Source organism: Phaethon lepturus, unplaced genomic scaffold (genome assembly GCF_000687285.1).
Source record: "Phaethon lepturus isolate BGI_N335 unplaced genomic scaffold, ASM68728v1 Scaffold54527, whole genome shotgun sequence".
NCBI classification, from domain to species: Eukaryota; Metazoa; Chordata; class Aves; order Phaethontiformes; family Phaethontidae; genus Phaethon; species Phaethon lepturus.
The window spans coordinates 1-17,511 of NW_010555123.1; the positions used below are offsets into that span (position 1 = coordinate 1).

Consider the following 17,511-nt stretch of genomic DNA (forward strand, 5'->3'; position numbering starts at 1 on the left):
CGGCACGCTGCGGGCCGCTGCCAGGCGGCGGCCCCCCGGGAGCGGAGCCCAGGCTGATAAGCCAGGTTATCTACGGGTGTTTTCAAACGCGATGTCAGTCAGAAATGCAGATTAAACGGTTTATCTGGCGGTCCGGCAGGGAGGGAGGTGCCTCTAAATGGAGTTCGGGTTTTCCTCTCTTGGTGCCGTTGTGTACCCGGTGTCAGCTCTGAGGGGAATGCACTTACTATTTCTGTCTCTGTCCTTCAGATTCCCTGTCTGTGCAGCGGTGCCTCGTGTTTACTGTGCCGATGTTGTCCCAACAGCAAGAATTCAACAGTGACGCGTCTTATCTATGCCTTCCTCCTCCTTCTCAGCACTGTTCTTGCCTGCATTATGCTGGCACCAGGGATGGAAGAGCAGCTGAAAAAGGTATGGAGGGAAAAACCTCCTTCTAACTGTGTGCAAAGCCATTACTTGTGCCACTGAGTATTCATTCTCTTTATTTGGAGTAGATTACATGAGAGATGCAACCACCCAGTCATGCTTTGTCCGCTGAGTTAAGAGACTGCACGTACTGAACAGCTTCTAGCTGAAATAGCAAGATCAGTGAATATACATTTTTAAGTATGTGCCTGGTCTCTGAAACCTGACCAGACCTGAAGAGGGCCAGTTGTTATCAGAGGCCTGCTGCTTTAGTATCTTAATCTTCCTGGATGCTTTTAGTGATGACATGGGGAAAGACAGACAATAATAAAGTGTGTGCAGGCCAGGTAAGCACAAGGTCTTTTGTTATCAGATCTCTCAGAAGAGCTAACTAAGAGCCTTAGCTGTGAGAGTGCTTAAAGAATGTAATTGCAAATACAGACGTAAATTCACAACTAAATGTGTCTTTACTCAGATACCTGGATTTTGTGATGAGGGGCTTCATACTCGGATACCGCATATGAATGGTTTTGTCAGCTGCGATGTGTTTGTTGGATACAGAGCTGTCTATCGAATCAGCTTTGCCATGGCAGTGTTCTTCTTTCTTCTCTCTCTGCTCATGATAGAAGTGAAAACAAGTAATGATCCAAGAGCCTCGGTACACAATGGGTATGTGTGTGAGCTGTTTGGTCCTTCTGACTTGTTTCTTCTCTTTCTCGTCTGAAGTTTCTTTGCTGAACACAGTGGCAAGTTGTTTATGCCTCCAGTTTCTTTTGAACTGAATAGAGTAACACTTTAAGTCTCTTAAAAAGCTACCGAAAGGGCGGTGCTCCTGGCACCCCTCTGTGTTTCCGCAGAGATGGTGGATTTCAGTTACTTTACATCCCCTTCCTTGCCTGACTCCAGCACTCATGGAGTCGTTCACTAGGCCAGTATGACTCAGTAGTCCAGCATAAATTGGTTTCAGATTTCTGATTTACTGATTTAACTGGGTTAGTTGAGAGCTAGGTGACTAGATTATCATTTAATTTGAAAGGGACCTTTGGAGATCATCTGATCCAGCCCCCTGGTCAGAGCAGGACCAACGAGGAGCAGGTGGTTCGGGGTCTTGTCTACTTCAATTTTGAATGTCTCCAAGGATGGGGATGCTTTGACCTCTCTGGGCAACCTATGCAATTTTTTGCGATATCTAATTGTAGTTTCTCTTTTTGCAACTTGCACATGTTGCCTTTTGCCCTTTCACTGTGCACCTGCAAGAAGAGTCTGTTTTTGTTGTCTTTACACCTTTCTTTTAGGCAGCTGAAGACAGCAATTGTATCTCTTTTTTCCTTTCTCCAAGCTGAAGAGTTAGCCTTCCTCCCTGCAAGTTTGAGCTGCTGACTCGCGTTCCATTTGCTGGAGCAGGATTCCTCTTTCAGCAAAGCTTTCTAGCCAGTCAGCCCCCAGTCTGTCCTGTTGCACAGCCAGGTGCAATGCTCTGTATTTGCCTTTGAACTTTGAGATTTCTGTCAGTCCATATCTCCAATGTATTGACTGTTTCTTCACCCTCTCCCCCTGATTTGGTGAAGATCTTTATCTGTAATCCCACTGAATACAATGTTTTTTTTCTTTAAATTTCTGTTAGACACTCATCTATGTACAGCAAGCTACTTGCAGATCATGTAAAACATGACTACTGGTGTGCGGAGTAAGACCAATATTTTCAACTTATATCTTCTTTTCAAGGTTCTGGTTCTTCAAAATAGCTGCCATTGTGGCGATCATGGTTGGAGCGTTTTACATTCCTGAAGGGCCTTTCACAAGAGGTACAGTTAATACATAATGATGGAATTCTGTTTAATAAACTCAAAGCTTTTCACACACTTACCAGGCTATGGTTGCATTAGTGAAAGTTATCTTGTAGAAGACAGAGATTCTGTCCTACTTCTTCAGAGTATCTTGGTTCATCTGGTATTTTGGTGACCAACTGAACTTCTGGCAATAAGCAATCTCTTTTCAAGTGCATAGGTGTTGAGCATTAATAATTCAGTGCTCAATGACACAATCACTACTGGGCTGAGCCTTCTGACACTATTTAGATTAGAGGCAGCTCTGAACACTGACAAATGCTAAATACTTCCGTAGAGTCTCTGAAAAGTCTGTGCAAGAAACCTTTGCTGTCTAGCTACATCACAGGAACTTGAAAGGGTTGTTAATCCTCAAAGAAATGTGGCATGATGGTACTTATGTATGCAAAGGTGTCTTGTGTTAGATCTTGCATTCATTCTGAAAACATGTTGGGCTAAACATTCCCATGCTCAGCTTGACTAGCATAGGCTGCACCCCTGAATAGCTGGGACTCCTTGCATGCTTCTGCAGGATGGAGGCCAACAGTATTTGCATTTCTAAATATAGTTTCAGATTTTTACATTATTTGTCTTCAGTAAAATTAGGAACTTTTTTTTTTTTTAAACTGGGGTAACATGCAAATGATGAAAGCTAACCCTGTTTTCCTTGCTCCCTTTTCTAGCTTGGTTTGCTATTGGTGTTTGTGGAGCCTTCTGCTTCATTCTTATCCAGCTGGTGCTTCTTGTGGATTTTGCTCACTCCTGGAATGAGAGCTGGGTTGAGAGAATGGAGGAGGGAAATTCTAAATGTTGGTATGCAGGTAGGAATCTTAACCTGTAAAGGATTTGTTTCTGCTGGCCAGTACTCTGTAGAATATCACTTACTAGCTTGCAAACATACCTAGAATTACACTTCACAGTCTCCTTGATTCACTCATGTAAACATTTGGAATTAATAGCTGCAGTGTTGCCTTTTTCTCATGAAATAAAATGTAAAATATTCTAGGCTTGTCATTAGCAGATCTGACAGTCATAATAAACAACACGTGGCTAGTTTGCAGTGCGAGTGCAGAGCTAGTAGCCTGGATCTCTTCAACTCTAACTTTGCTTTGCCACCTCCCCTGCTGAGGTCCTCAGGAAGTCAGTTAAGTTGATGACAGCGGCTGCAGTAGAACACAAAGCATGCCTCAGCTCATGCTCCCGAGCTGACGACTAAATTACAAAGTGCTAATTGTTGTGGTTCTTTGCTCATAACTGAGTGCCGCAACTGCATTTTGTAGCTTCTTATAAAGAACATGGCAGAATGGAAATGAAAATGAGTGGCCTCTGGCATAGAAGGGGGAATTAAGGGCTTGTAAATAGCCTATTAGAAGTGTGCAAAAAGCACTCTCATTTTGATGCTGTGGCTTGACATCAGTTAAACCAATTAAACTACTGCTGAAAGGCAGGACTTACTCCCCTGGTGGCAGCATTGGCTTTCCTCTGAGCTACGCTACTTAGTGAGCCAAAGCAGAAATTTAGCCATACCTAGTAAAAAAAAAAAAATGCATTCTGCTAGTCTAGTTTTCTGAACCAGACTTCCAACTGAGGAAGAGGGACTGTGTCTTTACAGTGGTGGGTGGTCATTAAATCACCTTAGATGTACTGTTAAACTACATGCGTATTGTAACAGTTCATTTTTTTCCCTCCAGCTCTGCTGTCCTGTACAAGCTTGTTCTATGCCTTGTCAGTGGTTTTTATTGTGCTCTTCTATGTTTTCTACACAAAGCCTGATGACTGCACTGAGAACAAGTTCTTCATAAGCATTAATATGATCCTGTGTGTTGCTGTCTCCATTGTTTCTATCCTTCCAAAAGTTCAGGTATTATTTTTCTCTGTTACTCTCTTCTGACATACAAAGCAGGGAGGTAAGAAGGGTGTAGTACCAATTCAGTCAGACGTAAGAACTTTAAAATTTGGCTATCATCATAGCTATGCTAGCTAGGAACATTTACCAAAAAAATCTTTCTCTGAAACCAAACTATGTAGTGACATATTTCCTGAAGATAGGTTGGTTGTTTTTTGTTTTTTGTTTTTTGTTTTTTTTTGGCTAGCATAATTTTGGACTGTGTTTCCATGTGGGGCACTGCTGGTGTGGTTTTAGTAGTGAAGGTTCTGGCAGAACAGAGAAATCCATTAGGGAAAAGCAAAATAAGCTGGGAATTTATTAGCTTAATACTGTGGCTTTGAAATTATGGGTAAGCATGTTTAATATGAGAGGAAGCTTGCATGTTACTTGATTCTGAACTGCTATTGCTCAAATAAATCACATGCTAGATTCAGATCTACAAAAGTGTTAAGCAAGTTGGGATTAACTCAGTAAGAACCTATAACTGAGTCTTGGGCACAGAAAAACTGGATTTGGTTTGCTTATTCCTTCCACAAGTTGCTCACTGCATAAATTGCATTAATCTAAGTTTATTCCAGTCTTTCAAACATAGAACAAAGCCCAATGCATTTCTAAAAAGTAAAGTTTTTCAAGTTAATTGTTGAATCTATGGCAGCAGAGTAAAACTATCCCCCTTTTGATCTTGGCTTGCTATTCTGTCGTTGAACAGGAATATCAGACTCACTCTGGCCTCCTCCAGTCCTCTGTTATCACGCTCTACACCATGTATCTCACTTGGTCAGCCATGTCCAATGAGCCTGGTAAGCAATAGGCTGTCTTGAGTAACATATTTTGGTGTGAAATCAGAAGCTGTTGATGAGCCTCAATAGTTATTAATAGATCACAGTGTGGGGATTTCTGATCTGTGTCCATAAAAATCTAGTGAGACAGTAAAGCTGACTTTACTGGAACCATCAACTTGCCTCTTTCCAGAACTAAACTGAGGTGTTTGTGAGGGGAAAGAAAACAGTGTCAGGGCATCCTGATTTTATTTCTTACACCCTTGCCTAGCTCACAGGAAGGAAAAATATTCTGTGCCATTACTGCCTCTGGGGAATCAAAGAGATCAGCAGCTAAAAGGAATGAAAAATTGTAAGCTCATCTGTCATCTTTTCTTACCTAATGCTGTCAAAGCTCACCTCTCTTTAATCTACCTTGAAATCCCTTTCAGAACGAAGCTGTAACCCGAGTTTGCTGAACATCATTACCCAGATAGCTACACCCACAGTTGGTCCAGCAAATACCACTGTTGTACCTGCTACTCCAGCTCCGCCCAAGTCCCTACAGTGGTGGGATGCCCAGAGTGTTGTTGGATTGGTTATCTTTGTCCTTTGCCTCTTGTATTCCAGGTAGGATCTGCACTGCTATCAAATGATGAACAATTGTGATTTGTCTGCCTTTTTTGTTTGAATCTGGGTCTAGAAAATGTACATGCATTTATTAATATCCAGCTGCGGTCTACAGGCCCAAGCCCAAATTCGGCTATTAAAACTGCATTCTGTTTTGTGGATGATAGGCTTTATTAGCCCAATTCAGATAACAGAACAGAATGTGTTATGAGACCTGGACTGGGAACCCTGTTTAATTAGGTTAACAGAAGCTCGGGTGAAAACAAATCTCTAGGGACCTTCCTTGTGTTTCCAGATGGATTTTAAAAAAATGTTATTTGCTAGTCCCAGACATTCATTGTGATCTGTTGCTTGCTTTATTAGCAAACACAGCTAACTGAAAAGAGAGTTTTTAACCATGTCTGTCTTTGGGTTACACTGCAGCATCCGCTCTTCAAGTAACAGCCAGGTGAACAAGCTGACACTGTCTGGGAGTGACAGTGCCATTCTGGAGGAGACTGTGGGAACAGGCAGCGGGGCTGCAGAGGAAGGAGAAGTGCGCCGTGTCATGGATAACGAGAAGGATGGTGTTCAGTACAGCTACACCTTCTTTCACTTCATGCTCTTTCTTGCCTCTCTTTACATCATGATGACACTCACGAACTGGTACAGGTAAGAGCAAGACAGAAAGTGATGGGCTGTATGTGCCAGCCAGTGTTTCTAGGTGGGTAGGAGACTCCTGCCCAGCTGGTTAAGGTGCTGTCCCTATGCCAGTTGCTCTGGAGTTGTACCTTCTCAATTTTGTGTTACCAAGTAAGATGTAAAAAAAGATGTACAAAAAGACAAGATCATCAGCTGTAGTCCTTGTGGACTGCTTCACAGCTGCAAGGGCAGAAAGTGTGGTCACCATCCTTCAGATGTGCAAGCAGCAGGAAGGATATATATGAAACTGGCTCAAGGTGGCCTCCTGGGAAGTTTGTCAGAGGCCAGCTTAATGTTACTGGCTCTTCACCCTGGGAAGGATGTGCAGGGACAGCCATACGTGCCACTTACATGGAGATATGATTTCCCTAGATCTGTTGGGAGCACTTGGACATATACTCTGCTGCTGCAGCTTATCGCTACTTTCCCCAGGACTGCCATATTGTATAAATTAGCAAATATGCTTACAGGGCAGCAGCCATCAGGAATCTAGTGTCTAGTGCACAGCTCACTGAAAGATTTCCTTTAAGAGTAGTACATTAACATGTGCAACTGGGAAATTGCTGGTTTAGTTGTCTTGCTGTACTCCTCCTGCAAAGGCTCTTGCATTGCCATGTCCCAAATCATTGTTCCAACTTCAGATTCATATCAGAGATAGATAGCAAGGAATTGCAGAAGATGCCTTCTACATCTGTTAATTTACTTCTTTACTTTTTAGCCCTGATGCAGATTTTAAGACAATGACAAGTAAGTGGCCAGCCGTGTGGGTGAAGATAACCTCCAGCTGGGTTTGTCTCCTCCTTTACCTTTGGACCTTAGTGGCTCCTCTTGTCCTTACTAATAGGGACTTCAGTTAACTTGCTGCATCTGTCTAAGCGTACAAAAGTGGGGAGAAAAAAAAAAAGTTTCTTGCTGAAAGCCAAAATGTTCATGTATTGCTTTAGTTATACTGTCTGTGTTACTGTTTCTTATGTTGCTATTAACACACAGGTGGATAGAAAGTTATGTATGTATGTATTGCATAATACTTGATGCAGGATCAAAATTATTATCAGTTATCCTTTCTATTTTAACCTTCAGTCATGGTTATCTTTCTTATTACTGCATTTTTAAAATTCACTATAGCTGTGCTGTCAAAGCACAAAAGAAAAATACCTGTTCTGTATAATAGCCACAACTTTTCTATTGAATAGAAGTAATGTTTAGCTAAATATGAAGCGATATGTTTTAAAGAACAATTATATTCAGCATAATGCACTAGTATGCTAACGCTTCAGTTCCTGGAAGTGTAAGCCATGCTGCTTGATTTCTACATTCCACTGCAAAAGTTTATTTTATACTTACCTTTCTGTTTTGTGGCAAAAAAAAGCCCCTTATTCCTCAGCAAAAGAACAGAACTTTTGATGTTGAAAAACAGGTTAACTCTTAATTCCTTTTAAGAACAAACCTGCCCTTTCTAAGAGGCAACTTCTCTTTCAGCATGTTTGCCAATTATACTGAGTGGTAAGTGTATGACCAGCTTAAACAACTTTATGATTATGGTGGAAAAATAGAGCTTCTAATTGATTTCACTTGTCTAATGTGCTTACAGAAATAATGTACATGAAATGGTTATTATTGGCACTAAGGCATTTGCACTGTAAATGGATTTGAATAAAGCAGACTAACTACTGAAACTGTCCCAGCTCCCTTGAGAAGTGTTAAGCAGCAGTAGCTATTCTCCAACGCAAAATACTGCATACAATGATTAAAATGCTAATTAGCTGCTGGACTGTCCTGTTGGATGTGACTGAACATTTTCTCCATGCAGCAAATAGCAAGTCATGTTATGTTTCTTTTAAAACAAACAGCATCTTCCATGTGATTCTCGGAATGTCATATCCTATTCCTTGAAGTTGCTCAAGTAAACTGCTGCAGTAGAAAGCAACACTTTTTTTTTCCCTAGTGTAATGCTGTGGCAATTACACTTAGTAACTGTGTGTTTGGTGTGGAACTAAGTATATGTCACTATTGACTTCTGCAATAAAACACCCCAAGATTACACACGGCAAACATATTTAAAATATCAAATTAGCAGCTGTTACAATGTCTTTAATCACTGACATGCATCATAAAATTACACATTTTGACCACTCCATTTTATAAAATGCAATATAAAAATAAATTTTGTCAAAATAAGATGTACACTTAACCAACACCTCTAGGCCCACATACAACAGAAGGCAAAATTATTCATTTGAATTACACTACAATTAACTCATGCCAAAAGGAGATTTAACAAAAAAACCCACTTCACTCAGTTCCTGAAGATACCTCAGGGTTTGTAACACCCATTTGCAAGAGCATAAATTCAAGTACTTGTATATACAGTATGCAGCTACCTTTTGTCCCACTTAATGCCAAAAGCCATGGCTGCCCAATGCAGTTCAAGTATCTTTCCTTATTATTATGTGCTGGATTTGGCAGGGATGGCTTATGTACTGGGCAAGGTATATAACCTCTACTTGAAATAAGTAACTTTGTTTCCAGAAAAAAGAACCGAGATAAGTTTTACTGCTGTGGGGGAAAAAAAAACCCAAACCCACAAACCACCACAACAAACCTGTAAGCTTTTCCTGTCCATTCTTTTAACTTGCAGATAAGGAGACTCTATACTTAAGTGTTTATTTTCCAAATGCTGACATGAGAAATTTTGGGAACAAACTGATTTCTTTGCTAGTAAGTGCTAAAGCTCAAAGAGCATTCTCAGCTCAGTCATCAGGCACACATAAGGCAAGCCAAGCACTGGTTACAAACCTAAAAAAGGTTAGAGATACAGCCCAATAAAGTTGCAACTCTCTCTGTCCAAGTTCTAAAGCCAAGAAAGAACAAATTAGAAGTAACAGATGCTTGACAAAGGTAAGCCTGGCTTAGTTCAAGCATCCCAACATCAACTGCCCAGCAGACAGCTTTAAGAAAAAGAAGTTCTGGAGGCATAAGCCAGCCTGTTTTCAGCATTGATAATCTAGCCTTATCTATTAGGTTTAAATCATATGCTTTATTCTTCGTTTCTCTGTGAGCAGAGGAGATAAGGGGAGGGAGAAATGGATCTAGTTTGCCTACTATTTAAGGCATGCAAGAGAATATAAAAGCCTGAAAAAGGGTTTGGTTTCTATAGAGGTTCCTCAGTCTTATGTGAACACCACTAGATTTTTTTTTTTTTTTGAAGGACACTAAATTAAATTTTGAATATTCAACCTCCTGCTCTAGTAGTTATGTAAGGGGATCAAAGTAGCTGTTCTTATAGGTTAACTGTCAAATGCCACCACTTCAAACCCTGCAGCACAATTAAGGAAAGAGTATCAAATACCAGTCATGCCTTCACCTCTAGGAAAAATGGTCCATCCTACTTTTTTTTTTTTTTCATTGTACTTTGTCGCTAGAATTAAGCGGCACTAAAACAACAGAAACACCACTCGCTATGGTCTGGCAGTCAAACAGTATGGGCAGCCACTTACCTTTCTAAGTCCTGGTGCTGTGTGCTACTGTCTTGCGAGGTGGCACAAAGAACTGAATTAATCTCTGCAAAACACGCAGCACATTCTGGTCAGAAATGAGGAGGAAGTGGGTAGCAGGACTCTTTTTACCTTATTTTAAGTAAGTAAGTAAGTGGATTAAAATGGTACATTTTTTTTTCCTTGCACTAAAGTTAATAGCTGTCAAAGAAGAGTAAGAATTGACTTACAAAGGTAGGAAAAATCAGATGCTTTCAATGAGGAAAATTCATCTCTTCCCACCTTTAATCTAAAACTGTTCAAGTGATGAGTTCCCTGTTCTCACAAATTCCAAACTGCCACCCAGAAAAAAATCTTCATGGTTTATCCCTTTTCAAAACCCAGTCTCCTTTTACAGTGCTTGGATGGCAAGTATGGTATGTACTACCCCCTAGTTCCAGGACGAGGTCTGCTGCCAGATCAGGAAGTCATTATGGTGGAAGAGGAGTCTCTTTTTGGCAGTGTAGTCATGCTGGAGGGGAACTGAGAGGCAGGCAGACATTCAAAACAGAGTTTGGCACTTTGAAAAATGAATGTCTGAAATCCTCAAGATGCTTTAGGTTTGTATTTACAGAAACATAACTGGTAGCTATAATCACACTTGGCACTAAATAAAGATTTCATCCAGAGAAAGTGCTCTAGAGAGCAGTCTCCCATTAGAAGCGATGTCCTTTTTCACCAAAGAATGAAATATTTCACCTTTAAGTAATTGGGTGTGCTTTCCTGGTCCTAGTGAGGTTTCCCATCTCCACAGTATTATAGTGCAGAAAAACATGTGCAAAGAGTGTGCTGAGAGTTAAGTTCTAATTCAAGACCATCAAACAGACTGAACGTGGGGAGTGGGAACAGCTTATTTAGACATAGGTATCTTACCCTGATTTGACATTGGAGTCTTAGTTCTGTCTCTAGACAAAGACCTAGAAGCACAGGCATACAAGCTACGGGTAAATATTACAGAGATGATAAAAGTCTAACTTCATACAGGAACATGACAACCAAAGACAAAAGAGGTCAACAAAGTTGAAAACAAAATTGTAACATTTCAGAAAAGAGCTGACAAGCACAGTGAACAAAATGCTACAATACCAGGAAATTTAAGAATGTGCTTTCAAATAGCCTGTCCGCATTTGGTTTCACAGACTTAATTTTCTGCCCAAAGTAACAAGCTAAAGAAGCACCTTACTGCCTTATATCAAGTATTGCCTTCTATACATTATATGCTAACTGTTATAAAGCCTCCTTAAAAATTCTATGTATGAGTTACCCAATTCCTCATCACAACTAGCTGAAGAAAAGAACACTGACAATGTGGGAAGGTGGCCGACATAGCTTTTTCTTATTTGGTCCTGAACCTCATTATTTGAAGCTGTTATCTAACCAAAAGCCTTAGTACTTTATCTGAAAACCTTCCTGTTTTCTGAAAATTAAGATTGCATCTGTTTATACTAAATGTAGGCATAGATGTTATAGTGGTTAATCCACCAGTTATAGTTCTTCCTACAGTTAGGAAGAACTATACTGTTCCTACCGTTTCAGAGATGATCTCTGTACTGGTATTCATGTATAAGAAAGTTTTGATCTGTATTAATTTGAGCCAAATATTGAGATACTGCAGAAATGCCAACTCATAATCTGAACCAACTGCCAAGCTAGACTTCCATGTTTTTAAGCAACCATCACTGACAGAACTACATTTTGCAGGGTTCAAAAGCAATTTTCTTGTCTTGGACTTATTGGTGTTTTCAGAAGGGAAAGGGAATGGATGTTCACAAAGCTAGTAAATCATCATTGTCACTTTTCACCTGGGCATGGAGAGGATAAGAAACTATCAAGCTTACCATCCTGCAATGTATTTTTTTCTTTATCATTAGAAAGGACATTTTGCATCATTCACACAGAGGCTGATGAGCCTCAAGTATTCTACACAACTTGTGCTCTTTGCTTTTATCCTCCCCGAACTCTGCCCTGCCCCTGTTGTGCCCTCTTCAGCTTCCTTTGGTTCTACAGTGTAAAGTGCCTCAGCAGTCTGTTCCTAAACTGCAGGTTTAGGAGTAAGGCAGAGTTCGCAATGTCACCTATCAGAACAAATCTTAACTGTGCTGGAAAACTTCCCTTCACTGGTTTGTTAATAACAGTAATAGAGTTGAGGTTTCATGCCTCGCAGAGATTCATCACATTGCTTTTCATCAGCATCCCCACTCACTAGCATGTCATGGGGAGAGCTGTCACATGGGAGAACCAGCTGCGAGAAATCATGCAGGAAGTCTTCTTCAGAGGCTAGCAGCAGCTCATTCCATGCAGAGATGTCCAGCTTCCCTGAAGTACCACCATACTCTTCAGGAAGGATCACTGGAGGAATGTTTTGATGAAGGGAATTCAGATCACAGCCATGAAGAAAAAACTGAGAAGAAAGCAAAGGATAGCTTTAAAGGTGCGTATCAAACACTTTACAGTAAATTACCGAACCAGACAGCTAACAAGCTTCCTTTGAGTTAAAGAGCAAATTTTAGAAGTGATGTCTTTATGGACAAGTGGCAGCATACAGCACTGGGCAGGTGCAGTTAGACAAACTAGTGAGAGAAGTCTTGAGACTATCCAAGTCTTGTGCAGCTTAAATCCCAGCAGGAGAGACTTGACATTTGCTACTCTGTACCTAGGTTCCAAATTCAGCTCATCCACAAGCTGGTTCATGGTCCACTTATCCTTGTGAAAAAAAGCATCATCCTTTGCAACTACAACCAGTCCTATGGAGAGACTACTAGTGCCATGTGTGACACCTGTGTAAGGCGGAAGAGCAAGGAATGGGCCACACAGATTTCCTGTGACACCACCTCATAAGCAAAGTGTTACTCGCTGAAATAATCCATCCCCAGGCATGGAATTAATGTCCTGAATACATAGCATATGTACTAAAGATCCATATTAATGTTATGCCAATATTAAATTTCTCAAAGTTTCTCTCTCATTAAGAATTTTCCCAACAGGCATATTTTAAAAAATTAAAGCAAAAAAGAACAGTTAGATCAAGTAAATGGCACCAACTTTTTTCTAGCTGTGAGGTTTTTCTAATGGTTTTTACTTGCAGTGACCAAGCAAGGAACTTACAAGCATTAGCATTAATGTTAAAATGACACAAATCCTTACCCGATTTGCTATCTTTTCCTTCAGAAAAGGCTTGATGATTGCAAAAATGCCTTTGAATATACGAGGCTCATTTATTATGTTAACAGCTTTTATTCGAATGGGGAATCCATCCTGAAGGATAAAGAAGATTTTTATAATGCAGTTTAAAAAACATTTGCCATCTTCCTCTTTTTAAAAATCTCCTGAGACTGACTGCCAGCACAACCCACTGGCACCCTAACTTCCATCTGAGGTACCAACATAAACCAATACAGCAACAGAAACACACCTTGTAATAGAGAATAGTCTTAGGATGAGACCCGTGGGCATAAAAATCAAGTCAAGAGACAAGAAAACCTTGCATTGAGAAATCCTGTCAGTAAACCTCCATTTCTTATGTTGTTCTTCATCTCCCTGACAAAGGATTACTTAGGTAATCACTGTTCTTCGAGCATTCCCAACCCTGATACGGATGCAGTTACAAAGCGGTGACCCTAGCTTCTGAGGAGTGCACCACGCTCAGAGCCAGAGCAGGCTGATTTTAACGGTGTTTCCAACTACAAGATTTGGTGCCTGAGATAGTCTAAAATATGTTTGTATGTAAGGAAGAAATCTAATATCACTATTTTTCTGCCATTCCAACTATTCTGTCATGCTAACTGCAAAAGACAAACAGGCTCTGCTGCCAACAGAACAGTGTCTCCTGTACAGGACAGTTTAAAACAGCAGTTAGTTACGGGATTTCTGCTGGAGAAATTTATTTGCGGAAACATTTTTCCAAGGCAAAAGCTCATTATCAGCAATTAAGGTCTCATGTACCACAGTGAAGTTTCTTTCCCTTATAACCAGCTCTACATATACAAAGCAAGCAGTCAGTGCTCAGAGTGAAAAGCAGACAACATGCACTGCAGGAGTATTTCTCTCCTTATGAGGGTCAGTGAATTAGCTCACCTTTATAAGAGATGCGGCTCAGCAAGTTTGATGCAACACATTTATATACCACCATACCTTTACATAATTCTCCAAGTTCAGCTTTTGTTTTGCAAATTGCTTCTACTAATAGCAGCAGGACATCCATCACTTTATTTGTGCAAATTAAATACGGGCTCAGTTAAGTGACATATTTAGATCATAATTTAAAGGAGTTCTTATGTAGGCATTCATAAACTCACTAGTCTCATCTCAATAAACTCCCCTGATTCCCCCTATACTTCCTTATCCCCCCACAGACACAGCACACAAATAAGAGTAATGAGGGAATGAACCCAGTCAAGAGAAGTTTTCCTCATCTCACTCCTCCAGATAGTATGGTAGAACCATCAAGTAAAATCATCAGAGCTTCCTGCCATTTGGCCAGTTTACCCCTCACTCCTTTCACCTTCCTATTTTGTACAACTCCACTTGTGCTTACACCCTTGCTCTAACTTGCTCTCCATCGTTTTCCTTCCAAATGCCTGGCTGGAGATTCTTTTTATTACTGTCTCTTTTGCTGCCCCCTGTGCTGAAGAAGCCTCTCTTCCTTCAGGGAGTGGATGGAAATCCTGCTCAAGTCACACTCATTCAAAAGTCCTCTCTGCAAAATTTTTGCAGCAATACTTGCTCTTGCACTCGCCCAGTAGTCAGTGAGTGACCTGCTCCATCTTGGCTAACAGGAACCATTTAAATAATGAGCCATTCCTCAGCATTCAGGCAAAACAGTGTCTTCTCTCTAACTGTAATTCACTCCTCTCTCTCTCTTTTCCTTATCACTAACTAGCAGAACTATTTTTACTGTTCCAACTCAGAATTTGCATTTCTAATGCAAATTTAGTTTTAGGGATGCAAAAGTCAAAAAAAGCAAGGTAAGTTGCCAAGGATCTGAGAAACTGGTTGAGCAGAGACATGTTTTAACTCTGCTAGTAAAAGCCAAGACGATTAAATTTCTGGTGACATATTCAAGAACTCTAGACACAGAAGCAGTCATTTACAATGTACAAGAAGCTTATTTTCCCACCAGTTCAGGTCTTACCTGAAGAATTCCAATCACTTTTTTGGCTACAAAAGGACCAAAATGAGACGCCTTAGATAAGCTGACTCCTTTGTAGTCTGCCAGGATTACAATTCCATTCACCTGGGTCTCTTCGGACTGAATGAGTTTTTCTAACGTTAAGTATATGGCACGAATGTTCTCAGTAATCGGATAATTACTGGGTGTCCATCTGTCTGAGGTTACAAGACATGGATGGTAAGTCGGAGAGTAAATATAAGCTAACAATACACATTCCAAAACCTGATTTTCTATTTTCCTGGACTCTTAAAAGTTAGTCTTTAATAGCCACAGTCCTAGTTCAGAGCAGCCTTTCTTAAACAAGAAATAAATGGCAACTCATGTTTACTTCAAGGTGCAAAGGCAATGGTTTTAAGAACCCCGTTCTCCACCCAGCACAGCTTATTAGAAGCAGTTTCAGCTCAGAAAGAAAGCAGGTAAATGGAAAGGAGAAGAATGAATGAAGAGAAATTTACAGCAAGCCTGGCAGCACCAAAAGCACACGGAAAGCTCCAATTGTTTACATGGGAGTCAAAACCATAGGCTCCTCTCTCACTGTCAAAGCAAATTACAAGCTTCTAACCATAGGCCAGCAGCACTGTTTCAATTTAAGTTACTACACATTAACTTTTCTTGAATCACCTAATACTTAATCAACCCACCTCACTGCACTTTCCTTTTGACGTAACTACAGTTATTGCTGACACAGGAAAAGGAACTGGTATAATGTTGGCTAATGACAAATGTGTCCCTTCACAAGTTAACTGTTCCAGTTTCAAAGGGAACCCATGTATTCTGTGTAAGTAACCAGTGTTCAGAGGAAAGCAGGAAACAGATTTTTGGCCCAGACATACCTCGAAGATGGAGAACAAAGACATTCAAGCATTTCAATACCTGGACGGATGCAGACGACATGGCGTCCCTCTGGGTCCAGACGAGGCAGCACAGTGACAAAACCAGACTCTAGGACAGGCTTTATTGCTGACGGCTTCAAATTATTGAAGACCTCAGGCCAGCTCCTCCTACAGGTGTGGTAGTTCACCAGAAGCTGAAGTGCTCGATCATAATCAAATTTCCTGGCTCTGAGGAATCTTAGTAAAAAGGCATCGTCCAGGCAGGTCCCCAGAGAGGGATAGTCTTTGCACACCATATCTCGGAGTGCCTGCACATCACGGAGCCTCCATTCAGGTTTCTCTTGGAGCTCTTCCCGGGCTTTGGTAATGAGATCAGGAGACAGTGAGCAAACATACTTTGGCCGATCTGGCAAGAACTCATTGTCTGATGGAGACCCCGCTGATGGACTTGTCCTGGTGCAGTCACTGTCTCCTGACATAATGTGGTAGGAATCTGTCAAAAACCAAGTGCCACACATGACAAACAATCCCATGCGGTAGCAAGCATATTTATTATTTACATATTTATTATGTCCTGTATCCCTTCATTTCCCTGATGACAAGACCGCCCTTGCAAGAACCAGCACTACAGCCAGAAGTACAGTTCAGACATTTTAATTCTCTTCCTAGGATTAGAAAGTGCAGGTTTCTCTAATCTCTTTATCCTGCATAGCGGGTAGAAAACAACCTTGGATGATACCTAACCAAATTAAAAAAAAAAAAAAAATTACACAGCTTCATTAAAAAATACAGAATTTAATTTGCCTTAATACTTATTTTCTATGTCCAATTGGAAACTAAAGCAAAGTAAACACATCCCAGTTAGGCAGGATTCTCACATTCAGTCAAATTACATCCTTTTCTGAGAAACTCTCCTAGCTGAGCCCAGACAGCTAGGAGTTTTATTAAGGTCTCTGGCAAATATGTACATTGATCAGCATGTCTGCCCATGTGAACGTTTTGAACAATTCAGAAGGAGCAGCATTCAGGAGTGCAGGAAATGGCTGCACTTCACAGACTGGATGAGCAGGTGAGACAATTACAGACTCTTATGCCAGCACTGCATGGGTATTAGGGTAGGCTTAATCTAGTTTTCAGTGTGCTGCCAATATTTATGAGCTGGGAGCTGAATTTCCAAATCCAATAGCAAGCGGATAGAGATGAGTGAAAATATATACAATTACAAGTCTGACAGACTTTCTGCAGCTTGACCTAGGACTGGAAGGGAAAAATATGCCTTTTTTGTTCTGAGCTACACCTATTCAGAGTCACTCACAATACACTATACCACTCGGGTGTCACACAGGAATCGCCTGTCAGAATAGTATCTGTCCTACATAACCAGCTTTCCTCTTGCAGCTCAGTTGCTTACTTCTACTACACCTTCCCCAGGCTGCTGGGGGAAGGTCTCGGGGCGCCGGGATCACCCACAGGGACGTGCTACATCTCGTTACAGCCTGTACTGTGCAGGACATGCACAGGCAGAATCCTGCGAAGGAGCTGGCACCAGTGAACAGCGCTCCCTCCCCGTCTTCGCCAGTGCCGGGGGCCCCAAATCCTCGGCCTCTGCCCCGATGGCCTGAGCGTCCGCCTGCGGGCAGCGCAGGAGCCCCTGCACCCAGACAGCGCTCCTTCCACTGAGGGGAGCACAGGGGCGAGGAGGCCCCCACAACCCTTCGGCTCCAGCATTAACCCCCCAACGCGTTCCAGTACCCTACACCCCACGACCCCGACCACCATCAGGCAAG

The 17,511-nt window shown here is 41.3% G+C and overlaps 2 protein-coding genes across 3 annotated transcripts; one reads left to right on the forward strand and one right to left on the reverse strand.

Moving 5' to 3' along the window:
* Positions 1-249: 249 nt before the first annotated feature.
* On the forward strand, positions 250-7,135 carry SERINC3 (serine incorporator 3). Its single transcript, XM_010292046.1, has 9 exons — positions 250-411; positions 881-1,074; positions 2,131-2,210; positions 2,915-3,052; positions 3,923-4,092; positions 4,829-4,919; positions 5,330-5,507; positions 5,931-6,158; positions 6,907-7,135. Exons 1-9 carry the CDS (start codon positions 376-378, stop codon positions 7,043-7,045), a joined length of 1,254 nt encoding a protein of 417 aa, XP_010290348.1. The 5' UTR covers positions 250-375; the 3' UTR covers positions 7,046-7,135.
* Positions 7,136-11,677: 4,542 nt separating this feature from the next.
* TTPAL (tocopherol (alpha) transfer protein-like) lies at positions 11,678-16,210 on the reverse strand. 2 transcript variants are annotated; one of them, XM_010292047.1, is made up of 4 exons: positions 15,765-16,210; positions 14,853-15,046; positions 12,866-12,976; positions 11,678-12,122 (listed from the first exon to the last, which is right to left on the reverse strand). In XM_010292047.1, exons 1-4 carry the CDS (start codon positions 16,201-16,203, stop codon positions 11,847-11,849), a joined length of 1,020 nt encoding a protein of 339 aa, XP_010290349.1. In that variant the 5' UTR covers positions 16,204-16,210; the 3' UTR covers positions 11,678-11,846. The 2 variants fall into 2 exon arrangements, with proteins under 2 accessions (XP_010290349.1, XP_010290350.1); XM_010292048.1 differs by having other exon boundaries at positions 11,847-12,122; positions 14,955-15,046; positions 15,765-16,203.
* Positions 16,211-17,511: the final 1,301 nt, after the last annotated feature.